Source organism: Aegilops tauschii, chromosome 4 (assembly GCF_002575655.3).
Source record: "Aegilops tauschii subsp. strangulata cultivar AL8/78 chromosome 4, Aet v6.0, whole genome shotgun sequence".
Taxonomy (NCBI): domain Eukaryota; kingdom Viridiplantae; phylum Streptophyta; class Magnoliopsida; order Poales; family Poaceae; genus Aegilops; species Aegilops tauschii.
Window position 1 is genome coordinate 67,770,175 of NC_053038.3, and position 26,466 is coordinate 67,796,640.

Genomic DNA, 26,466 nt, shown 5'->3' on the forward strand with positions numbered 1-26,466 from the left:
TCCCCCTATATTTTATAGACATGGCAAATCTTGCAATAAGGCTAAAGCTAAGCAAGATAGATAGGAGCATAATGTAATAAGCACAAGATAGAATAAGCTCACTACGGTACGATAGAGTGCATATGTCTTACACCATATGATAGAAGGTCTCACGAGCACAAACCAAAGCAAACCAAAGCAAACGAAATAAACGAATTTCAACTGACCCAAACACGACACAACTCGCAAATCCTACACTCTCTCCCCCTTTGGCATCGAGACGCCAAAAAGGCAGAGAGGACACCTACAGCAATAGTGGTGGCTCAAGCGGAATAGTCACTTGCACGCTCCCCGTCAGACTCTGCAGCTGGGACGGACTCCTCCTCAGACTCGGTCCACCGATAACCCTGCTTGCGCATCTATTCTGCCTCTGGGGTGATGTGCACCTCTGACCCGCTAGATATGTTCTCGCCAAAGGTCCTGAAAATCCGCTTGTCGCGGCGGCGAGTCTCCTTGGAAGCCACATGGGTCTGGTACTGCCCCTTTGCCTGCATACAGAACAAAACCTTCATCTTGTTCTTCAGTCGCTTAGCCCAAGAAGGCTCAGAGGTGGGAGGGATGTAACCCTCAGAGTTGTCCTCGTCTGTTGCCTCCTCCTCATTTTCATTTGCATCCACGTCCATGGCAGCCGCAGTATCAGCACGAGAGGTAGTGTTGGCCCACTCAGGCTTGATATGGAGGTTGATGGGCTCATGCCGGATCCAACCAGGGGCCTCAAACTCATCCTGAGGGTAGACCCACTCCCAAGTAGCCGAGATCAACTAAAACAGATAAGGTCCATGGATGGGGACCTTGCGGTTATAGACCGCAAACCGAAGCTCGTGCCACATGATATGTGAGACACCAAGTGGTAGTGTCTGAGAGTTGCGAGCATCTTCACACAGGAGCATCATATCCACAAGATAGGCATGCACCTTGTCCTTGTCCCCAATGCGTGGGAAGAGAGTGTTGCGGAAGATCCGGTGCATGATGTCAAGAAAGGAGTTGAGTACCCAAGATGACTTGCCATTGGAGAGCTTCTTCTCCACATAGAAGGGCATAAGCTTGTTCTTGTTGGCAAACTCGGGATTGGCATGAGGGCGAACACCTTGGGGTGTGGCGAGCCCCTCATCCGGAACCCCAAGCAAAGTCATGAATTCCTTCCAAGTAGCAGTAGCTGCCGACCATTGGTCATCCAAGTCATGGTCCTTTCCTCATTGGGATGAAAATGCACTGAGGCAAAGAACTGAGTAAGGATCTCAGGATCATAGTCTTTGTGGAATGAGATGATATGCTCAATGCCAAATTGCTCCACTAGGTCTAAAGCCTCACCAAAGTATTCCCGGTGCGCCTCTTTTTGCATGTGATGCATGTTGATCCACTTCACCTCCACATAGGTGTTTTGCTTGGCCTTGATGACATCCAGATAAATGAGATTCTGCTGCTTGGTCCAGAATAGCTCATTCCCTCGAAAGTTGGCACGAGGGTTTCCATATGGATTGATCTTCCTCCTAGAGATGAACTCAGCAAGCGGTATCTCATCCATACCCATGGCGGGTTCCTTCTCTTTGGTGGCGGTGGTCTTGGTTCTGTGTTGGGGGGCATTGGAGCCCTCTGCTGCCTCTGTGTTGCGCATACGCTTGGATCCCGTGTCACGGCTTGGATTGGAGCGGCGAGCCGGAGCACCTGAGCCACCACCTAAAACACACACCACAAAACAAACACGCACGACACGTGAGAAGGATCAATGCAAAGACCACAACAAAGCAGGTGAAACAAGTAGACATGGCACGTGAGAAGTGCCACAAGAGGGATTTGAGACAACGGTAGTATCGTGTGTTGCGCCACGTGCGGTAGTACAGCTCCAAGGAGCGGTAGTACCGTAGACGCGGTAGTACCGCACCAGCAGGGCGGTAGTACCGGACGTGCGGTAGTACCGCACCTAAAGAGCGGTAGTACCACACGGTTGCAGATCTGAAACAGCCACGGAGATCTGAGCACAACCGTGTCAACATGCGGTACTACGGTCGATGAAATCCATCACGGGACAACTATAGCAAGTACCATCACTACACAAAACTACTCTCCTACGTCCTACTCTTGCATAGATTTGGCCTAAAATCTCAAGAACAACTTGCATCTCCCCAAAACCTAAAAGCAACAAGACGAACAAAAAAGGAAGGGATTGGGGAGAAACCTTGTTCCATGGCAAGAGGGAGTGGTGGGGAATGATCCCACCGGTCGGAATCCGAGGAGAGCGGCCGGAGACGGAGATCCGGCGAGGACCTCTGGTGCCGTTCTTGAGCGAGCGAGAGAGAGAGAGAGAGACGGAGTGGGGAGAGAGACGAATGGGTATGGGGGAGTTAGAACTACCCCTGGCCGTGTTTAACCCCCCACGCGCCCTCGACCGCACGGTAGTACCGCACGTCATCGCGGTACTACCGCCCCGGGCGGAAGTACCGCACCGTGACTTTAGTACCGCTCCCCCAGGCGGCAGTAAAAAATTACTGTCGCGCTGGGTGCGGAAGTACCGTGCGCTCCTCACGCACTAGTACCGCACGTCATTGCGGTAGTACCGCCCAGGCGGAAGTACCGCACCGAGGCCGTAGTACCGCTCCCCCAGGCGGCAGTAAAAAAATTACTGTCGCGCTGGGTGCGGAAGTACCGCCCCCCCCCCTTGCGGTAGTACCGTGGCAGGCCGCGGTAGTACCGTGAGCTCAAGAAAAGACAGTTTCAACCAAAAGAGAGAACACCAAAGCACGGAACCTTCAAGTGAGAGACCACACCAAAGAGCTAACACACTGGACACCATAAGCACAAGCTCGGCACGAAGGAAGAGAGGCAAGAGACAACACAGACCAAAAACGAGACACAAACTCTCCAAGGAGAGGGCGGTGGCCGGAGCCACCTATGTTTGAGTCAATTGGTATGGTACCGCGAAGAATTATCCTTGGGCCCATAACCAAAACTCGTCTTTGAAGCACGAGTACCATCAAAAATGGCTAATGTGAAAGAGTTGATCACTTTATGCATAATGGGGGGAGGGAGAGTTCATTGAGAGAACAACACTCCCCCTATGTCCATGCCTACACATAGATTAGACAACAAGTTGAGTGTGGTGGGGTGTGCAAGGGTTCAAGCAACATTGCTCGAATCAATGATATTTAGCTCATGCCTTAACTCGCGAAATCTTGCTTCATCCAGAGGCTTCGTGAAACTATCTGCAAGGTTATCATGGGTGTTGACGTAGTTGAGCTCGATCTCCCCTCGCCTAATGTGATCTCGGATGAAGTGATACCAAATCTCAATATGCTTCGTCTTGAAGTGTTGCACGGGGTTGAGAGAAATCTTGATGGCACTTTCATTATCACACCAAAGAGGCACTTTGTCACAAAAGACGCCGTAATCCTTTAAAGTTTGCCTCATCCATAAGAGTTGTGCACAACAACTGCCGGCCGCCACATACTCCGCTTCGGTGGACGAGAGAGACACACAACTTTGCTTTTTAGAAGACCAACTTACCAAAGAGCAACCAAGGAATTGGCACCCTCCGGAAGTGGACTTCCTATCCACTTTGTCTCCCGCCCAATCGGAGTCCGAATACCCTACAAGCTTGAAGTTTGCTCCTCTTGGGTACCATAAGCCAAAGTTTGGGGTATGAGCCAAATATCGAAAGATTCGCTTGACCGCCACAAAGTGGCTTTCCTTAGGTGTGGCTTGAAACCATGCACAAATTCCCACACTCAACATGATATCCGGTCTAGATGCACAAAGGTAAAGCAAGGAACCAATCATGGAGCGATATACCTTTTGATACACCGCTTTACCATTGGGATCGATGTCAAGTTGGCACTTGGTGGGCATTGGAGTGGACGCCGGCTTGACATCACTTAGCTTGAATCTCTTGAGCATGTCTTGAGTGTATTTGGCTTGGTTGATGAAGTTTCCTTCTCTTCTTTGCTTTACTTCGAAACCGAGAAAGAACTTCAACTCTCCCATGGAAGACATCTTGAACTTTGAGGTCATGAGTGCGGCAAATTCCTCATTGAAATCTTTGTTAGGGGAACCAAAGATAATGTCATCAACATATAGTTGGCACACAAACAACTCCCCTTTGACCTTCTTAGTAAAAAGAGTGGGGTCGATTAGCCCAACTTCAAACCCACGATCTTGTAACAACTCGGTAAGGTGGTCATACCACGCACGTGGGGCTTGTTTAAGGCCATAGAGTGCCTTATCGAGTTGATACACATGATCGGGAAAGTAGGGATCCTCAAACCCGGGGGGTTGTTTGACATAAACCAACTCATTAATAGGACCATTAAGAAAAGCACTCTTCACATCCATTTGTTGCAACTTAAAGTTGTGATGAGAAGCATAAGCAATCAACAAACGAATAGATTCAAGGCGAGCAACGGGAGCAAAGGTTTCACCGTAGTCGATACCCTCGACTTGGGAGTAGCCTTGTGCCACCAATCGTGCCTTGTTACGGATGATGGTCCCATGAGCATCTTGCTTGTTCTTGAATATCCACTTGGTTCCAATGACATTGTGGTTCCCCGTTGGCCTTGGCACTAATCTCCACACCTTGTTGTACTCGAAGTTGTTGAGTTCTTCATGCATGGCATTAAGCCAATCCGGGTCTTTGAGTGCTTCATATACCTTTTGGGGTTCAACACAAGAGACAAACGCGTGATGTTCACAATAGTTTGCCAATTGTCTACGAGTGCTTACCCCCCTTTTGAATGCTTCCAAGAACATTCTTCATGAGATGACCCTTGGTGGAGAGCTTGGATGCAATCTTGGCGGCACGACGCTCCAATTCCTCCTCGGTGGTGAGTTGAGGAGCGGTCACTTGATCATCTTGAGCACCGTCTTGAGCTTGTTCTTGATCTTGAACTTGCTCGGAGGAGAGAACTTGACCTTGGGCATCACTTGGTGTGTCAGCACCGTCTTGAGCATGATCTTGCCCTTGGTCTTATTCATGAGGTTGAGGGCCTTCACTTTGTTCTTCGGAAGCGTGTGGGCCTTGGGTTGGTGATGGCTCCACTTGAGTGGAGCATTGTCCTTCTCCTTCGGCCACAAGGGGTTCCTCAATGGGTAGGATAAAACCAACACCCATTCTTCTTATGGCTTGAGGAGGAATTTCATCACCTACATCACAAGTGCCACTTTGCTCCACTTGGGAGCCGTTATTCTCATCAAACTCCATGTTACACATCTCCTCAATAAGTCCCGTGGATTTATTGAGGACACGGTAAGCATGAGAGTTTGTAGCATAACCAACAAATATGCCCTCATAAGCTCTAGCCTCAAATTTAGACAACCGAACACCTTTCTTGAGAATGAAACACTTATACCCGAACACCCGAAAGTACTTGAGGTTGGGCTTGTTACCGGTGAGTATCTCATATGGAGTCTTGTTCAAGCCCTTGCGGAGGTAGAGCCGATTGGATGCATGACACGCGGTGTTGATGGCTTCGGCCCAAAAGTTGTATGGAGACTTGAACTCCGCCATCATGGTCCTTGCCGCATCCATCAACGTCCGGTTCTTCCTCTCCGCAACACCGTTTTGTTGAGGGGTGTAAGGTGCGGAATATTGATGCTTGATCCCCTCATCACTAAGAAACTCATCCAAGGTGTAGTTCTTGAACTCGGTGCCGTTGTCACTTCTTATTGTCAAGATCTTTGCATTGTGTTGACGTTGGGCTTCATTTGCAAAGTCAATGACGGTTTGTTGGGTCTCGCTCTTCCTCTTGAAGAAATACACCCAAGTGTATCTTGAATAGTCATCCACAATCACCAAGCAATACTTCCTACCCCCCAAGACTATCAAAGGATGGAGGCCCAAAGATATCCAAGTGAAGGAGCTCCAAAGGCCTCTTCGAGTAAATGATAGTCGTGGGAGGGTGAGCCTTCTCATGTAGCTTTCCTTCGATACAAGCACTGCAAGCACGATCTTTAGCAAAACTAACATTCGTTAGTCCACGGACATGGTCCCCCTTGAGAAGACTTTGCAAAGATCTCATATTGACATGGGCTAAACGGCGATGCCAAAGCCATCCCACGTCAACTTTAGCCATTAGGCATGTCGCGGTCTTAGTGGGTCGCTCCGAAAAGTTAATCAAATAGAGACCGTTCTCGACATGCCCAACAAAGGCTACTTTAAGAGTCTTGCTCCACAAGATGGCCATGGTATCAATATCAAAGAAAGTGGCAAAGCCCATGATTGCAAGTTGACGAACGGAAAGTAAATTGTATGCAAGGGACTCAACAAGCATGACCTTCTCGATCATGAGATCATGAGAAATGACAACTTTGCCGAGTCCCAATACCTTAGAAGACGAGGCATCACCCCACTCGACATTGGTGGGCATAGATGGAATCTTGTGCACGTCCACCACCAAGTCCTTGCTTCCGGTCATATGATTTGTAGCTCCACTATCGAGCAACCATGATCCCCCACCGGAAGCAAACACTTACAAGAGATCAATGCTTGGTTTTAGGTACCCATTTTGTAATGGGTCCTTTGATGTTAGTAACAAGGGTCTTAGGAACCCAAATAGACCATTCAATATACTCATGAGGAGAACCAACAAATTTGGCATAAACATGCCCATCACTAGCACAGCATAACACATAAGAAGGATTAAAGTCGCCGGCTTTGTTGGAAGGGATGGCATTGCCCTTCTTGACACCGCCACCCTTTGCATTTTTCTTCTTATCCTTGGAAGCACCCTCTCCCTCCTTCACAAAAGTTTTCTTGAGAGGAGGAGGTCGTTTGGTCTTGTCATTCTTCTTCTTGTTCTTGGGCTTGGGTGCGAACCCAATCCCCTCCTTGGCCACAACTTCCTTTTGATTGCTCAAAAGGTCGTTGAGGTTCTTCTCACCTTGTATGCATGACACAAGGCCTTTCTCAAGTTGCTCCTTCAACTTAGCATTCTCCTCAACAAGATGCACATGCTCACAACAAGGGTTAGTAGCATTTGCATTATCAATTAACACCATATGAGGAAAGGTGGCTTTCTCCTTGGTTAGCTTCACTTGGAGTTGATCATGAGACTCCTTGAGGCTAGCATGAACACCCTTCAAGACTTTGTGAACCTTGTCGAGAATGTCAAACTCCTCTTTGAGTCTAGCAAGATCAACCCCAAGCTTTGCCTTCTCGGACTTTAGCACACGAGAAACAACAAGAGCATGATCAAGATCTTTCTTTAACTTAGCATGATCATCGTTGTGTGACTCCTCAAGAGCCAAACGAAGACCACGCTCTTCGTCAAGAGCATTGGAAAGATCCAAAATCTCATCGGCATAGTCACGACTATGCCCCTCCATCTTAGAGATGGTATCTTCGTGAGCCTCGATCATGTCATTGGCTTCACCAAGTTGTTCCAAGAGAGCAACAAAGTGCTTCTTGGATTTACCCTTGAGTTTACCCATAAAGGTCTCAAACTCATTCTCCTCCACATTTGTCCCCTCATGTTCATCAATGCTATCCGAAGAAGGATGATTAATGATGGTATTTTTGATGTTGGGGGTTACCTTGTTGGTGGCTTTAGCCATGAGGCACTTGGCGGTGATGTTCTCATTGGGTGAGTCAAAGAGAGACACCCGTGGAGTCGTCGCAATGGCAACGGAGGCCATGGCAACCGACTCACCATCTTCCTCATCGTCATCATCCTCATTGTACTCTTCTTGTACCACCAATACCTTGGGAGGAGTCTTCTTGGTGAAGTTGCTCTTGTTGGGGAACGACTTGGCCTTGTCCTTTCGGATGAGCTTGCCACCATTGTCTTCCCTCTTCTCATAAGGGCACTCCGCAACAAAGTGGCTCACATTGCCACAATTGAAGCAAGTCCTCACTCGTTGCTTGCCCTTTGCGCCACTTGAATTGTTCTTGTTGAAGTTGGGCCTTGAGTTCTTCTTGCTCCAAAATTGCCTTGAAGCAAGCGCCATGTGTTCATGATAGGCATACTTCGTATCTTCGAGGTTGCTCTCATCTTCTTCCTCTTCATCCTCTTCATCCATACTAACCTTGGCCCTTTAGAGAAAGTTTGGGCTTCTTTACTCTTTGAGAGCGAAGAACCGCATTGTCGGCGGTCTTGTCCAAGATGCTCATAGCAACAAACTCATCCAACACTTCACTTGAGGACAAGGTGTGGAAGTCCGGCCTTTGACGAATGACGGAGGACATGGCTTTGTGGTAGGGCATCATTGCCTTGAGGAATTTGCGCTTGATCCAATTGTCATCCGTGTCCTTACTTCCATGATCTCGGAGAGAGACCGTGAGTTTAGTTACTCTCCGATAAAGCTCACGAGGTTCTTCATCTTCTTTCATTGCAAACTCATCGGCTTCATCTTGCACCACTTCATAGTTGGAGCGTTGAATGCTTGCGCTTCCCCGATAGAGGGAAACCACTTGGTGCCAAGCATCTTTGGCCATGGTGTAGGGCCGGAGATGAGGAAGATCTTCGGGTGGGATTGCTTCTTGGATGATGAAGAGAGCATTCTCATTGAATTTATTATCCACGGCTTCTCTAGGAGTGAAGTTACTTCGGTCATGCGGATAGAAACCTTCTTCAATGATTCTCCAAAGGTTAGTGTTCACATGATTTAAATGACGCTTAAAATGATAGACCCAAGAATCAAATTCTACATTCTTCTCAATCTTAGGGGCCGGGTCGGCATGATTCAAATGAGTGGAAGGAAGCGGTCCACCATAGACAAGTGGAGGTTCCTCTCGGTAATGCACATCACTATAAGCCTTGCAAGCATTGTGACTAATGAGTTAGTTGTGGGATGATGCATTACGGAACGAGTAAAGAGACTTACCGGTAACGAGATTGAACTAGGTATGAGGATACCGACGATCGAATCTCGGGCAAGTAACATACCGATGACAAAGGGAACAATGTATGTTGTTATGCGGTTTGACCGATAAAGATCTTCGTAGAATATGTAGGAGCCAATATGACCATCCAGGTTCCACTATGGGTTATTGTCCGGAGATGTGTCTCGGTCATGTCTACATAGTTCTCGAACCCGTAAGGTCCGCATGCTTAACGTTCGATGAGGATTTGTATGATGAGTTATGTGATTTTATGACCGAAGTTTGTTCAGAGTCCCGGATGAGATCGGGGACATGACGAGGAGTCTCGAAATGGTCGAGAGGTAAAGATCGATATATTGGAAGGCTATATTTGGACATCGGAAAGGTTCCGAGTGATTCGGGTATTTTTCGGAGTATCGGAGAGTTACGGGAATTCGCCGGGAGAAGTATTGGGCCTTATTGGGCCATACGGGAATAGAGGAGGCAGGCCAAAGGGAAGGAGGCCCCCCCATGGGTCCGAATTGGACTAGGGGAAAGGGGGCGGCGCCCCCCCCCCTTGCCCTTTCCTACTCCCTCTCTCTTTCCCTCTTTCTTCTCTCCTACTCCGGAAAGGAAAAGGGAAATCCTACTAGGACTTGGGAGTCCTAGTAGGACTCCCGACACTTGGCGCGCCCCCTATAGGGCCGGTCTCCTCCTCCTCCCTCCTTTATATACGTGGGCAGGGGACACCCCAAAGGCACAACAGACAATCTCTTAGCCGTGTGTGGTGCCCCCCTCCACAGTTACACACCTCGGTCATATCGTCGTAGTGCTTAGGCGAAGCCCTGCACCGGTAACTTCATCATCACCGTCGCCACGCCGTCGTGCTGACGGAACTCTCCCTCGGCCTCAACTAGATCAAGAGTACGAGGGACGTCATCGAGCTGAACGTGTGCTGAACACAGAGGTGCCATACGTTCGGTGCTAGGATCGGTCGGATCGTGAAGACGTACGACTACATCAACTGCGTTGATAAATCGCTTCCTCTTTCGGTCTACGAGGGTACGTGGACACACTCTCCCGCTCGTTGCTATGCATCACCTAGATGGATCTTGCGTGTGCGTAAAAATTCTTTTGAAATTACTGCGTTCCCCAACAGATGCAGCTGTTGGAGCAATTTGCAGAGATCAAAGAGGAGTTTTTCTAGGGTCGTCAGCAATTGTATTCACCAGAATAGGAGATCCTTCAACCCTTGAAGCCATGGCGATCAGAGAGGCTCTAGCCCTAGCAGATGACCTTAATCGACAAAGCATGCATGTGGCCTCGGACTGCAAGGGGGTCGTCGAGGAGATCCAGAAGGGAAGTGCGACCATCTACGGCACAATTATTCAGGAAATAAAACTTCATTTAGTTTCTTTTACTTCTTGTAATATAGTCCATGAGTTTAGGAGCTCAAACTTTGATGCTCACAATCTTGCGAAGCATGCTTTGTCCTTGGGACCCGGCCGCCATGTTTGGTTAGGTCATCCCGGAGGGATTCTCGAGCTATAACCGAACAAGACTGTACCAGAACACCCCCGCATCGCCCTCCCAGGCGACACGAGAGGCGATTCAGATCGGCTGCCACAGGGCTCCGCCTCCTCCTAACCCCTCGCCGCCGCCGGTTGGAGCCGCTGGGCAAAGAACCACGCGGCGTACGAGGTCGTCTACTTCTCCTCCCCAAGTGAGTCAACGCATGTTGGTTGTTCTCCGTCAACTGTCAGGCACCGAAGGAGCTCCAATCTAGCTCATGGAATCCTAGCCAGGAGGGTCCCGGCAGCCTCCAGCCTGCGAGCCTCCCACCCGCGTCTTGTGATTTCGTCTACCCAGATCTGATCGGGTCCAGACGAGGAGCCGGTAGGGCTGGTCTTCTCGCCGATCCAACCATCACCCGTGAGGCAAAGGGCATGGGCAGTGACTCCTCATGCCCAGTTCGGGGTCGGTGATGGCCGCCCATGTCAAGTCCTTGCTCAGATCAGCGACCGTTGGATTCGGCTGCAGCGGCATGGTGGTTGCGGCGAGTACTACCTTGATTTGAGTCCAAATCGAATCAGGCTATCCATCCATCGCATGAAGGGTATGATTTCCCGGATCCGGCTTCTTCATCTCCGACGGCTATGATGGCAACGGATTGCAGTGGCGGACCGGCTGCTGATTGTGGAGGCCACAAAAAGATCTTCTTGAGAGTTCCCTTCTCCAGATCCGGTGGTTGTCGTCGACCTCTGATGCAATCTACGGACGGCTTGACACAAAGGGTATGGTTGTGCAGTAGCAGCGGTTGGTTCTAGCCAGCGCATGTAACTGTTGGGATCGCGGAAAGTGGTGGCGACAACACATGATTAACTTTGACGAGCTCTGGGATGAAAACCTAGGTTTGATCCAAGTTGGTTATAACTGACCATGGCGACGTTTTTGCGCCGTTTTCTTGTTGAAGGCATTGTTCAGATATGCTTGGACTGGTTCTTCAGGTGAAAACCTAAAATCTAGCCTTTGATGGCTGGATGCGGTGACGGTGGCGCTTGATCGTCGCTCCCTTCTTGAGGGCGTTGCTGTTGAAGAATCTCGTTGTTATTGTGGTGTCATGAGATGGTTGGTGTGGATACGGCCATAACTGTAGTTTGATGATTGCGGATTAGATCACTTTACGATTTTTTTTGTTTTTCATGCTTAGGCATAGCTTTGGTCTTATATAACTTTGCTATTTGCCAGCGTGTTTTTTTATTTGTGTGCATGTGTTCGGTGTTGGCTGTATGCATCCTAGCTATGCAGAGGCCGGATGTGTGCTCATTATGTCTGTACCTCTTGATGCTTCATTTTGAGTAAATAAAATCCATTCTTTCGTCGGAAAAAGAAATAAACATTGGGACGACTTGAATAAAAGCTTCGTGCGATTGCCTAAAAAAAGTTGGTTTGTGAATACATAGATATTCAAACTGAAGTGGGCCTCTAGCTGCACGAATTTTAATGTGTGATGGATTTCTCACTACCCTTGCCGCTAGAAACAGGCTTCCGGTCAATCATAGTCCCGTGCCGCCATGGCATGAAGCACCGGCTCTAGCATAGTACTAACAATCTTCCTTGCGTTTGGCTGTTGCCACGAGTAGTTCATATATGCAATATATCTAAAAACTGAAATACTGTAGAAGAATTCACATCCTGGCACGATTCCTTTTATCCAAACATCAGGTTACAGGCATGTGGCAATCAGACACATTAATCAGAGCGGCTCATGGGAAACCCAACGCGCGAACATAGCGAGGCATCTCTCTGGTTCGAACTCTGGTGCAGTGTGTCCACCGTTCTATATTAAAAAAAAGTGTTACGAGAGAGGGGCGTTGAAACAAACAAACAAAATCATTTTTAGAAGTTCTAGGAAATTCTGAAATAATCCCACATGTACATATAGGCATGATCTTACATCATGGTAAATTTTCGTGAATATTGTAGGGCTGCAAAAAAAATGGTAATCTATAATAGTAGTAGTGAACAGTATAACTATTATAGATACACATATTGGTCTTTTCTGTTTGCATCCCTCAAATAAGCATATTTATCTGTGAAATTTTACTGCACGAGAGGGAGTATATATATTGTGGAAAAAGTTCTAGAAACTTTTGGTACTTTAAAATGTGTTCTCTGCCTTTTATTTTTCTAAAAAGGGCTCCAAGTGACACTGCTCGTCAGTTCTGGAGTATACTACTAATCACATGCTTATAATAGTGCACAAGATGTGAGGCATTTTGGCTCTCAGGCTCCATGGAGCCCGAAATTTTCAAAAAATAAAAAATCAGCTTTAAGTTAAAAAAAATCTGAAAAGGTACTTATAGATGTATACTATATGTGTAAATTTTCATTATGAAATACTCTTTCTATGTGAGCTGTAAAAAACAAATTCATGTACTTTTATAGTGAAAGTACATGTGCTAGAAATACATGATTTTGTTATTTTTGTGTAGCTTGCTATGTATTTCACCATGGTACTTTACAAACAAGTGATATGCATCCATAGTGTGTACTTTTTCAGAACTTTTTGAAATATAAAAATTTAATTTTAAATTTTGGGCTCCATGGAGCTCAAGCTCCATTAGCAATTTCGGACTAGATGTACAGCTCTTATGTTTTCAATTGTAGTCAAATTGGACTCTCAAAAAAGGATCTATAGTAGAAAATAGTACAACTGATATCTATAGAAGTATAGATCCACATATTGGTCATTTCTTTTTCTATCCTTTACGAAAAAGTTTTACTCCCTCCGTTCTTGTTTTTCCTTTTCTATTTCTAAAAACAGTTTCCAAGGACACAGGCTCATTTAGCAATACTGGAGTACTATACCATATTACCATTCACATGCTTAATTATATAGTGCATTAGATGTATAGTTCTCATGTTTTCAATGATAGTCAAAATGGAATCACAAGAAAGGAAGTCTTGAACGGTCCAATGACAGCTCTAAATCCATCTGGAGACAGAGATATATCATGTTACCTTTACCGTAGCAAACGTCAAGTTGTTTGTGTATGCTATGGTGAATCTGCAGATACATTATATTTCAAATTAGTACACTTATCCAAAAAAAATCTATATACTAGATTAATAAGAATACAACACCAACCATGGAAATGGAACTAATTATACAACTTCTCATATATAAATTCTCACCCTGCGGACTGTCCATCTAGATGCCAAGCCCTCCACTCATCCACAATGGGGAAATTGAGTGATCGCACCCAAGACTGTGTACCGAGAAATGGTATAATAGCATCATGGTCTCCACTGTACAACAAAGATAGATGAGGTTATAACATGACTACTTGAAAATCGGAGATGGAAATAAGAGCATCTCCTGTACAAAAAAGATAGATAATAAGGTTATAACATGACAACTTAGAAATCAGAGATGGAAATAAGAGCACCTCCTATTCTTTTTATGTATTTATGCTAATACAGGTCTGCACAACTGTGCCTGAAGTTCAAAAAAACTGTGCCAGGCACAAGTAATATAAAGCAAATATTTTATGATATGATACACTTTTTTACAGTAATAGTGTTTACCTATATACCAGTGCACGATAACCTTTTAAGGTCATGTTACGATGGTACTTTATTGTGCTCTTGATGTCTAAAGAATAAGGTAAATCTCGTTTGTGGCACCTCATCCATTCGTCCTTGCTCCCCTAATTAAATGGCGTATAGAGTTAAAACAGAAAGGTAAAATTTTGATGTAAATAACAAGATGAAAATTCTTCCCAAGGAAAAAATTAGTAGCTTACCTTCTTGATCCCAAGGGCTTTCCTAGTGATGTTGTTGTTAGCCCAATAATATGATAGGTAATTGCCATAGGTCTGTAGATTGGAAAAGATGAACCTGATTTAAAAACAACTTTTGATTATGCAACATCTTAATAATTGCACCTATGCTAACAACCGATAGATTTGTGCAAGTGTAATGTAGTGAGTATATGAACATATCATAGCCGATGCGTCTTCATAATTGCCCCTAAATAATCCTTCCACAGATCTGGTGTGTTCTTATTACTAATGGACAACAATCGACAACGTTCATAACCGTATGTAAACATCACTAGGCCATGGATACAGCGGACTTTGAATATTAATGTTCAACAAAGATATTCATAATCTTACACCTCGTATACAGACTAATACAAACAACTGTCGTTTTCTATCAGTGTCAGAAAACGTCTTATATTATGAGACAGAGGGAGTACAACTTTAGTTTCTTGTAATAATTTGATATCATATACCACCAAACCGGTGGCTCGGTACAAATGACCGATAGTACTCCAAAAATACAAAGTTTAATTCTCTGTAATTATACCACATACTTATCACCAGCCAACACCATGTACAAATGACTGACCAGATGGGTCACTTATAAACTTTAATGCAACATTTGATCTAAGAATCCATGCGAATGGAATATCTGGTAATAATCAGGTCTTCATGCAATTAATAAAAAAAAGTCTTCATACAATTAATTCAGGTGGACTTACTTGGCAACCCATTGGAGGACGAGGAGGTGGATGCTTAAGTACTCCTACTTCCTCCTTTAGGATCTTTCTTTCTGTACTCCCGTCGTTTGGTCTGGAAGACGCATAGACACACTTCTTATACAAAATGTGTGGATGTGAAATTTCATTCCACAGCTGCAGTGAAACGTCAATCAGTTGGTTGAAAGGAACATATTAATGTGTCAAACAGAACCATATAGTAAGTTATTATACAGAGTCAAACACTGGAGAATGGCATGCCCGAGACAGGGTATTTGTATCATTAATTTTCACTTGATCTGTATACAAAAGAAGAGGGAGAAAGTTCAAGTGGTTATATCCTTACTTGGTTGGACCTGTCCAAAGCTTGAGCGCAGAGCGCATTCTTGGGGTTGCTATATTCCTCCCCTTGGCAGTGCTCCATTATCGTCTAAAGATCGATCACATGCAACACACATGGAGACATAATTAACTAACCTCATATGGGCGGAAGCAAACTACAGATCCGTAGGTGAGTGATAAGGGGTTGGAGGCATGTCTAACTAATCACCTCATACAACTGATATGAAATTATGCCCATTCCATGAAGATATGGCACCCTCGATCCATAATCGATGTTGTTTTCACCAGTAGCCGGGTTGCCAACCAGATAGCCCTGGTCAATTTTTTTATCACAATACAAACTGTGGTCAGGTTGGGATTATGACAGCTAAAGCTGTTCCTGACATTGGAATCGAATATTTTCCTGATAAAGGGAATATATTAATGTCATACAATGTCAATAATATATCAATTACACCCGCCCTCTTAATCAACACTATGTCAAAAAGCTAGTCAAGACATCGAGGTTGCAGATAGCCAAATTATTACACAAAGGAAATGATACGTTATGAGTTTAGAGCACCTTAAGATTAATTAACGGCTTCGCTCCAACTTCAATATCTGAAAACAACATAGTTGTGTTCAAGTGTGAATAAGCTATCTATCTTTCCAGAGGACCATAAACGACTCACCGGTGCAACATACCTTCTGAGATCTTCTGTGCGAGAAATGGAACGATCTTTCCACCGGATGAGTCTCCTCCGACGTAGAAAGAATTGGGAAGGTAATCAGGATGCTCGGTGAACCACTGATTAAAAAGATAAACACAAAATTGTAACTAAGCAATCAATTTAATCTATGTTATCTGTCCTCTGGTATGTATCCCTCAGGCACATAGCAACAAATTTACATACAAAATGTCATTTTCTCCCTATAGCTATTTTCTGGCGCTTACTTTACCCCATATATTGATTTGAAACACTTGACCCCTGAAAAGAAGTTCAGGTCTATAAAACCTCTTAACCAAATATTGTTGCTGACGTGGCCAGGTTTGCGTGCAATTAAGCAGGGATTAATTGTTGGCTGCCCATGTGGGATCTGGCTTTGGGTTAAGAAAACAGGCCATCCCTCTCGCAAAAAAAGAAAAACAGACCATCCATGTCAAATTGAAAACAAAAGCGTCACTACTGACAATGTCGCCTGCCAGTTTTTGATGTTCCGCTTCCGGTCGTCTGTTTCCTCGCATCTCGCCTCGGACGCCGGCGAATGTGACGACCTCGCCCTATCACACGCCGACACCATGTCCTCTTCCTCCACCCTACCGTCCGCCGTCGACGAATTCCCTATGCTAGCTTCTGAATCCCTCCATCCGGTTGCCAAATGCGTCGTCCCCGTCAACCTCACAGACCGCTGTGTGAGTGTCGCGAGATGGAGTTGTGACGCGGCTAGATGATTGGTTTAGGGCAGGCCCTTTTGCATTGTGTCTGTAATTGTCGTGATGGCTAATTTATTGATTAGCTTGGATGTGGAGGTTGTGCTACACTTGTTGTTCGCATCAAGCTGTGGTTTCTTATACTAAATTTCTATCTTCTGTAAAAATATGATACACCTAGGCGTACTCTAAAAAAAAGTGCCGCCACGTGGTGAACCATGTTCTAGACACGGCCGGTGGCCATGAGCAAGGCGATTAGGCGAGCAAATTTGGGGATATCTCCGTCAGGGAAGCTTTTGTGTAACTGAAGCCAGGATGGGAGTTTAGCACTACTATGTGTAACTGAAGCCAGGAAGGGAAGTGGACTTTTTTTCCTTTGCATACCTTGGTGAGAAACTTCTTGAGCTGTAGAGAAGAAGAGATTTCTCCAACATCATAGCCTCTGGGGTCCAGGGAGAAGGAGAACCCGGCGCCCACCGGCGAGTCCACGAACAGGACGCTGGCAACTTTGGTCCATGCGTAGGGGTGGTACCGCAGCCGCGGTATGGTGCCATTGTAGGGCTCTCCGATTAATTTCAACGGGCCTACAAATGAAGTTGACTTTACTCAATCAATCAATATTCACTCCAATAGAAGAAAACCCAGGTTCAGGCAATCAGGCAGCTAGAATAGATGACTAGAAGCCCATGCATTCGCCTGCAACCGACCGAAGCAGTAAAGTCGGCCAGTGCCGTCGTACAAGGAAGGAATCCAACCGACCTATCTCGAAGAGCAGCGCGCTGAGGACGCTGCAGCGGTCGCCGCCGGTGATCCAGACGATGACCGGGTCACGCCGCGGGTCGCCCTCCGACTCGATGAAGTAGTAGAACAGCTCCGAGCCGTTCTGCTCGTCCACGGTCACGTACCTGGCATGGACAAAGAGCTTGTAAACGAGTGCACTTGCAGTGCAGGAGTGTCCAAGAACGTGCGTGTCTGACCGAGGAATACGTACCCAGTTTCAAGCCGGAAGGGGAGGGGGCCATCGAAGCCTGGAAGGCTGGCGACCAGCGTCGGAGCCGCCTCGGCGGGGAGGAAGCGGCAGCGGCGTGGCAGAGCGGAGAAGAAGCAGAGGAGGAAGATGAGCTGCCGCAGGGGGAGGAGGGCCATCACCATCACCATCACCATTGAGGGGCCGAGGCACTTGCGCCTCTATGGTTTCCCGACGAAAACTTGCTCGCATGGCTGTTCGTACTTACCTACTTCCATCGGTTGCTCCACCTGACCTCTAGCCGCTGACATTTTGTTTTCTTATTATTGATGAAGTCTGGCAGCAGAACAGATCCACATCACGGATCAGATAAGACATTGTGCACCGCGTGCTTGGTCAGAGAGAAACGAAAAGAAAGACATACAGAAGTCCTCACGCCGTGGGTCTTTTCCAGTGTTTTCCGGTACCGGAGACGGACAGCACATCGTAGCACGCCTCCGCGGCCCGACACGCGGAAACGACGCCCACAGACGAGGCAAGAGCACGTGCCGTCTTCTTCTCGGGTATACAACCCTCAAAGCGGCGACGCCTGGCTTGTTCCGCCGTGGAGCAGGGCAGCATGGGTCCATTCACGATGAGTGGAGTGAAATGCAACCGCATCAAATTTGTTGTGAACAAAAGATAGACCACAGCCCAACCCAGGTTGACTGTAACTGAAAAAATTATCCAGCAATTTTTTTGGTCGATTCTGTAGCCTTTTAAAGTTCATATATACTACTCCCTCTGTAAACTAATATAAAAGCGTTTAGATCACTATTTTAGTTATCTGAGCGCTCTTATATTAGTTTACTTACGGAGGAAATACTAGATAAGAAAAATGTGCATAGATAAGAAATGCAACACAGAGTTGACCCAAAAACACAGGTCCGGCTCAACTCCAGAAAATGAAACAGTTCTGTTCTGGCCGAAACGTGGGAAAACACTTCACTCGTCTTCGTCGTCATCATCAATCACGACCAGATGCTTAGCCGGGGGCCTCTTCCTCTTCTTGGTGGAAGAGGACGACGTTCTTCTGCAGGCAGCGTTTGATATCCTGGTCACACGCCACCGTCTTGGATATCCTGGTCACGACGTTCTTCTGCAGGCAGCGTTTGACCGGCCTCGCGCCGTACATCTGCACCTGGTCGCTGGACCGCGAGAGGATCACGTCGAGGGCCGCGTCCGTGACGTCGAGGCCGACGCCCTTCTCGGCGAGGCGCGCGCGCGGTGATGCCTTTGAGCTGCATATTCCAGTCAATTGCAAGAAACCACCACATTTGTGGCTAGGTTTGCAGAAAACCACCAACTGAATCCGTTGCAAAAAACACCGCAAAATCACTTAAGTCGTTGCAAAAAGCACTGATCGGGTGATTTGGCTCATTTAATCACTTTCTGACAGATAGGACCGAGTTATAAGGTGCTGACTTGGCAACCAAATATCATACACACCCTGTATCTAAAAATGAAAAGCAATCAAACCCCTCCTCCCAATCCCCGTGCGTTGCTCCATCTGCTCCCACCGGCTCCGGCGCCGCCACCGGCTCCCGTCGCCGCGCCGCCCCCACTGGCTCCCGTCGCCGCCGTCGGAAGCCTCCGGCGCCGCCACCGGCTCCCGTCGCCGCGCCGCCCCCACTGGCTCCCGTCGCCGCCGTCGGAAGCCTCCGTCGCCGCCACCGGCTCCCGTCGCCGCACCGCCCCCACTGGCTCCCGTCGCCGCCGTCGGAAGCCTCCGGCGCCGCCACCGGCTCCCGTCGCCGCGCCGCCCCCACTGGCTCCCGTCGCCGCCGTCGGAAGCCCACCCGCTGCCCTCCCCTCGATGGCGCAGACGCCGCCGCGAGCGCTTCTGCCGTGGCAGCGCCAGAGCGGCCTCAGGCTCGAGCTCATCCTCTTCCATGGAGGAGGGCGACGGGAACGGCTTGTCGAGCAGGTGGAGCTCGTCGCCTCCTTCCCCTCCACTCTCTTCGTCGACCACATCAGAGGAGACTGCCGCTCCTCCGCTTCGGCTCCCGACGCGTGCTCCACATCGCTGCAGCACTGGCAGGCCAACGCGTCGAAAATGCGCACACCCCGGCCGCCTCCTCCCCCTCTACCACGGCCGTACCCGTCCGACGCCGACGAGGGCGCCGCCGTGCCTACCGGACAGCAGGGCCAGTGCGCTGAGGTCGTCCACACCGAGGGGGCTGATTGCACTTTTTAAAAGATCTAGGGGGTGTGTTTGGCAATGTTTTGCCAAGTCAGCTCTTGACAGCCAGGCCCCACTTGTCAGAAAGCGATCAAACGGGCTAAATCACCCGATCAGTGCTTTTTGCAACGACTTAAGTGATTTTGCGGTGTTTTTTGCAACAGATTAACGAGTTGGTGGTTTTCTGCAAACCTAGCCACAAATGTAGTGGTTTCTTGCAATTGACTCTGCATATTCGCTACCCTCCGCAGCTGCTTGCCGGAGAGCGGGCGGAAGATCACCATCTCGCTCAGCCGGTTGATGAGCTCGGGGCGGAAGTGCCTCTGCACGTCGGCGATCACGCGCTTGCGGGTGGCTTCCGTGTCCTTGCTGGCTGCGCGGGCGAGGAGGTGGTGCGCACCGAGGTTGGAGGTCATGATGATGATGGTGTTGGTGAAGTCGACGGTGCGGCCGTGCCCGTCGGTGACGCGCCCGTCGTCGAGGATCTGGAGGAAGACGTTGAGCACGGAGGCGTCGGCCTTCTCCACCTCGTCCAGGAGGACCACGCTGTAGGGTCGCTGCCGCACCAGCTCCGTCAGCTGCCCGCCCTTCTCGTACCCATACGACCTACAAACAAACGCAGACGTCATCATCCATCCATATGTGACCGTAGATAGATAGCGTGTAGTGTGTACCAAATTAAAGAAGCTGTGTATATATAATAGGTACGTACGTACCCAGGAGATGCGCCGATGAGGCGAGTGACGGAGCTGCTGCTCATGTACTCGGACATGTCGATGCGGACGAGCAGCTTCTCATTGCCGAAGAGCTGCTCGGCGAGGGCCTTGGCGAGCTCCGTCTTGCCGACGCCGGTGGGGCCGAGGAAGAGGAACGATCCTGACGGCTGGTTTGGCTCCCCGAGGCCCGATCGCGAGCACACCACGGCCTCGGCAACCACGTTCACCGCCTCGTCCTGCTCGATCACACGCCGGTGCAGCCGCTTCGGCAGCTCCAGTAGCCGCTTCCTCTCGTCCGTCCCCAGACTCGTCACCGGGATTCCTGTCCATTTGCTCACGATCTACTCCCGTAGTATTTCAGAATTTCAGATGGTCTGATGACACCGGAGTGCAAATTTCAATCGGATCGGTGGGCACTTTATATATCTTACCTGAGCTATGTGGTCCGGTCCGACGTTTTCGTCCTTGGGCGCCAAGGGCTTGTCGCCGTTGCCTGTGGCTTGCTTCTTCCGGCGATCCATCACCAGCCTCGCCGTCGCGCACGCCTCATCAACAAGATCGATCGCCTTGTCCGGGAAATGTCGTGCTGAGACAGAACAGAAATCAAGCGTTGCATTTGGGACGAAGTTTGCGCATGCAATTATTTTTTATTTGCTTGGACAGTCAGTTACCTGGGATATAGCGGCCCGAAAGCTTTGGCGGCGGCGACGAGCGCCTCGTCCTGGATCTCCATGCCGTGGTGCTCCTCGTACGCCGGCTTGAGCCGCCGGAGGATGGCCACGGCTCCCTCCTCGCTGGGCTCCGAGACGTGCACCTTCTGGAACCGCCGCTCCAGCGCCTTGTCCTGGAGAAAGTAGTGGTGGTACTCGGCGTGCGTCGTGGCGCCGAGGCACCGGACGCGGCCCCTAGCCAGCGCCGGCTTCAGCATGTTGGACGCGTCCATGCAGCCAGAAAAGCGGCCGGCGCCGAGCAGCGTGTGTATCTCGTCTATGAACAAGACGACCTTCCCGGCCGCCGCGGCCTCCACCTCGGCGATCAGGCCGGTGAACCGCTCCTCGAACGTGCCAAGGGCCCTCGTGCCGGAGACCATCGCGGCGACGTTGATCTCCACGACGCGCGCGCCGGCCAGGACCCCGGACACCTCGCCGCGGGCGATGCGGCCGGCGCCTCCTTTTTCGCACGCCCGCCTCCACGGGCGGGCTGCCGGGAGCTACCCTTGGCCGGCCGCGGGGGCTTGGTCGACGAATTGCCCTCGGCCGGGGACGGGGCCGGGGCGGCGCTCTTCGATGGCTGCGCGCTCGACGGATCGCCAGAGGTCGGCGTCTTGGGGTCCTTCTTCGCCGAACCATGGCCGCCGGCGATGGTCGACGATGGAGACCCCTCGAACGTCGCCGTCCAGTCCATTTGGATCAAGGCTTTGGCGCCACCGGCCTTGTTGCCGCCGCCGGCAGATCCCCTCATATAATTTTTTTTCCCACCACCGATCACCTTTTATTAGGTTTCCAAACCTGCAAGGCGCGTAGCAAATTAGGATCGGATTAATGTCTGTGACAATCACCGGGTTTCTTGCCTTGCAATGACACTGTGTTTGCGCGCGGGCTTCAAATTTTTGCACCACTGAATTTGCGCGCCACATGGCAGAGATGCACGCAGCTCCAGATGGCCGGCCCGATAAGCAGCTGCAGACGAGCTACAATGAATGGCCCAGGAGACTCAATGGGCGTAGCAAATGAATGGCCCACTGAGTTTTTCGGTTTTCCTTTTCTTTTCGTTTTTCGTTTTTCTTCTTTTTTAGTTTCAATTTTATTATAAAAAAATCATGAACATTTTTTTTCAAATCCATGAATTTTGTCCTCGAGCTAAGATCATTGCCTTAGAAGCCTCCATTCAAACACAGTCGCTACTTATGAGTTAGTCGGGTCCTCTTCCTACCCACACATGTCTTCTTCCCTCGACCATCGTCTTCCTCCTCATGCCTGAGTTGGCCTAACCGCTGGCCCTTGCCACCCGCGGACGCTAGTGATTCCGCGGGCGCCTCTTGGCACCGGCCTGTTCGAGTCGTTCTCTCTACTAGTATGTTGTCGTCCACGATGACCCATCTAAGCCTTGTCCTTCTTCGACACCGACAATTAGCCCCCACCCTGTACCCACATTTTCAACTTCCTTCCTCTCCTCCACATAATTCATGTACTTGAAATTCATTCTGTATTATAAATATACCTCTTGTTATAAATGAAAAAAAAAACAAGAAGTGAAAAGGTAGCAAGAAATTAAAACCTGTAGAAGCCCAACCGGTGAAACAACAAAAATACCTACTACAAATTGGTTGGGCCATGTGCGCACGCCCCTATGTGTTATGTGGGAATTTTGCAGGCTTTTCCTATATAACGCTCATTGCAACAGTTTGTCGACCAAATGCACAAGTATGAAGTGAGCGGATGTGGGTCTACCCAATTAGCTGCGTACATTGTGATTTTGGAAAGGTTGGCGCGGGGGGTGGGGGGGGGGGGTGTTGTTTCGTTCTTTCTTCTATTGTTTTCACTACCTTTTTTTTTATGTTTTTCCAGAAATATATTCCTGTAATTTTAAAAAATTTCTTTTTTTTCATAATATTCAGAAATTGAAATAACAACACATATTTAAAACAATCGTATTTCCAGAAAGTATTTTAAAAAGTTACAAAAAAGTAGTCGTGGTATCTAGTAGCTATAGTCATTTTTTCTTCTTTTTCGTTCGTTCTTTTTCTTGTTTCTATTGTATTCCTTATTTATTTATTTGCTTTTCTTATATGATATTATTATTATTTATTTTTATACATGGCTTTTTTCTACCATTTTTCTGTGTTTACATTTATTATAAAAGTGTGGAATTTCTTTTGCTCCCTGCTAGTAATAAAGTTGCTTTTGCCTATATGCAACATTACTACAAACAGTAAGCAGAAAATCCCCTATTATGATGGGGGTTATATGGGCTGGTGTTTTAGTGTTTCTGATCGAATATCACAACAAGCTCGTGATGTTCGAGATACATATGATTTGGCGCGGCAGTTTATTTTTTAATTTTCTATCATTGATCCTTTTTGTATTATTTCTTTTTTTTTCATGTGTTTTCTTCTTGTTGTCTGTTGCTATTTTTTTTCATTGGGCACCGCTTTCTTTTCCTATATTTGTTTCCTGTTCCTCTTTTCTCCCCTTCATTTACTTACATACACACAAAAAAAAAAGTTGCGCTCCCTCTGGATTATGAAGGTGCCGTATCCAACAAATCAAATATTCACTAAAACAGTTGTTTTTTAATTATTATGGATTTCAGAAATGTTCATTATACGTTAAAAAATTGTTCTTATAGCTAGAAACATATTTTTATTTTTATTCCATAACAACCATTCATTTGTGAACATAATTGTTAACAGCTGGTCATAATATTTTTGTTCAACTACTACTGAAAAATGTTTGGCTACCACCTACTTTGGCCAACAAATGCCCTCGTTTGATTGGATTTGTATCTATTTTTCTTAGCATTGTATTTGATCATCTCGAAGACTAGAGTTATTGATGCTCAACATTGCATACACGACATAAATCTCATGTTTCATTCCAGATCATGCACTGATTTTTTTATGCACCGAATTAGCTTGTCACTAAACAACATAAACTTTTTTTTTTGCGAAACAACACAAGCTTGTTATTATGGTGAATTATGATAATTTTCTTTAATGTTTTATTTGTTTTTACTTTCAGGGTTTTGTCAATAGAATTTTTTTTTGTGTAATTTAAGATTTAGTAGTAGTTAGATATAATCCTCCTTGTATAGAAAAACCACTAGCTTTGAGGGAAAATTCTTTTCTGAGCCCGGGCTCATCTGCACCCGTGTTGAATAAAAAAATCAAAACAAATACTAGGAAAATTCAAGAAATTCCAATTTTTTTCTCATGGTAGAAAATTTGATGCATGAGGTCCGCCTCAATTTTCAAGTCATTTGGACAAATGAGCAACTCTCGGCAAAAAGACAAATTCGAGGTCTGTAAAACAGTTTACTGTTCATGTACTGTTTTGACCTGATTTGTCTTTTTTGCTGAGAGCGGCTCAGATGTCGAAATAAGCTAAAATTTGTTGCGGAACAAATTGTCTACTATGAGAAAAAAAATAATTTTTTTTAGTATTTTTTGTGAATTGTTTTCTGGGCAGGTGCAGATGAGCCTGGGCACCGAATCGCTGGACTCAGCTTTGAGCAGCTACTTTGTTCCAACCCGATCTTACTTTCCGCCTTCTCCCCAAAGAGCACGGCACCAAAGGACGGTTGGTCGTACCCAAAAGACTAGACTCCGTTCATGTGCCTAGCAGCAGAGCAGCAAAAGGATCTCTGATCAGATTTCCACTGCCCCAAAACGTTCCTCTCATAGTGCGGTTGGATACCCTCCATTTTGATTAGTCTGCTTTTGACGTTATTCCCCGGTGGTCGGCTGTTGTCGCTACAAAACTGTTGGCTGTTCATCTAGCTCCGCCCGGCTGATTACGCATGGCATACTGTTGTACGACTTGCTAATGGTTTAGATTTTCTGTCATATGGCCTAGGATTCACTCACCTACTCCTCTGTGGTCATGGTAATTTTTTCCAACACTCCAGTCAGATGACTAATTGCCTCTGCTGGTACATATGTAGAGTTAGAACAATTCCTCTAAAGAACTGATAAAACACAATTAATTTTCAGAAGATGCTACTCCCTCAGTTCACAAATATAAGATGTTTTTTATATTTTATATGGACTACATGCGGACTGAAATGAGTGACCAAACATACTAAAATATGTCTATATAGTACATCCGAAAAAAGTTAGAACATCTTATAATAACGAGCGGATGGAATAATATAGTGGTGTTGTACCTAGTGATATACGTGTTCACCTCGTTTCCCACTCGCTTAGTGTTGGTATCATATAAACAGACATGCATCACCTAAAGTTAATGATTCCAGTTCAATGTACAATCCCGTATTAGGAACTAAATGAGATCTATAAAAAGGTTGTTGGGGGCTTTTTTGCATCTGCATTAGGAGACCAAGGAGCAGCCATAATTCTAGTGGTCTCCATCTTGCCGCAAGTGTGATTAATTATCCCGTGTTGTGCACATGATAGGTGTTGAGAGATGTAATGGCTGCAACCAAGACGTGGATCACCGCTTATTTTTCTATTGAAAATGAAGAATTTTGTTGGTCTTCCGGGCTACTTGGCTTGAGGATACTAGATTCTGCAGAATTCGCATTGGATTAAATGATGCCATTAAGTTGTTCAGTTAACCCGGGGTATTAGGTTCTGAATGCGCTAATTAGCACTGTTCTTGTATGTAAGCAGTACGTACGCATGTCATTGAGTGGAGGGAACATGTAAAGTTAGGTTAAGGAAATACCTATAATATCTACGTGTGCGTTTATATATACTTAGTTTCTTTAAAAAAAATAGCGCATAAAGACATGTGGTGCATGTTAGCTACTCCCAGCTTGCAGAAGTAAAACAAAGCCACAGATTTCCCACCTCTCATTGCACATGATCATATATTGCCTTTTAAATTACAGATGTTTCCAGGTTTTGCCTGCCACATATAGAATTCATTCACACAATAAAAAACAGAGACCATCTGGTTGTGCCTAGCTAGCTTAGCTCGTTTATGCAAAGCTACATATAACTTGTGTCAAACAGCTGTGTGTTCTGTCTGGCTACTGCTAAGGTCCTGTCCACACAAGAGGTTAACAGAACCATAGCAAACACTATTCTATCCAAGTGCGCATGATCCTTGGGACACATCACGGTGACACGGATGCATGATTTATACATGGTTCATTCTAATCATGGATGGTGTGTGTTAAGTGTGTAGCTCGAATGATTGGCTCCGAAACGCGACCGATCAAGGCTGTGCATCCGTGGTGGTCTCTCATTGCTT

General features: G+C 47.1%; 1 protein-coding gene and 1 pseudogene across 1 annotated transcript; both read right to left on the minus strand.

The window, feature by feature from the left end:
* Nucleotides 1–11,921: 11,921 nt before the first annotated feature.
* LOC109741254 (serine carboxypeptidase-like 19) lies at nucleotides 11,922–17,951 on the minus strand. Its single transcript, XM_020300331.4, has 13 exons — nucleotides 17,618–17,951; nucleotides 17,386–17,531; nucleotides 17,011–17,210; nucleotides 15,900–16,002; nucleotides 15,778–15,815; nucleotides 15,424–15,528; nucleotides 15,220–15,303; nucleotides 14,877–15,029; nucleotides 14,137–14,208; nucleotides 13,919–14,040; nucleotides 13,526–13,639; nucleotides 13,352–13,397; nucleotides 11,922–12,167 (listed from the first exon to the last, which is right to left on the minus strand). Exons 1-13 carry the CDS (start codon nucleotides 17,788–17,790, stop codon nucleotides 12,084–12,086), a joined length of 1,440 nt encoding a protein of 479 aa, XP_020155920.1. The 5' UTR covers nucleotides 17,791–17,951; the 3' UTR covers nucleotides 11,922–12,083.
* Nucleotides 17,952–18,617: 666 nt separating this feature from the next.
* Nucleotides 18,618–21,934, minus strand: LOC109741249 (chaperone protein ClpB1-like; annotated as a pseudogene).
* Nucleotides 21,935–26,466: the final 4,532 nt, after the last annotated feature.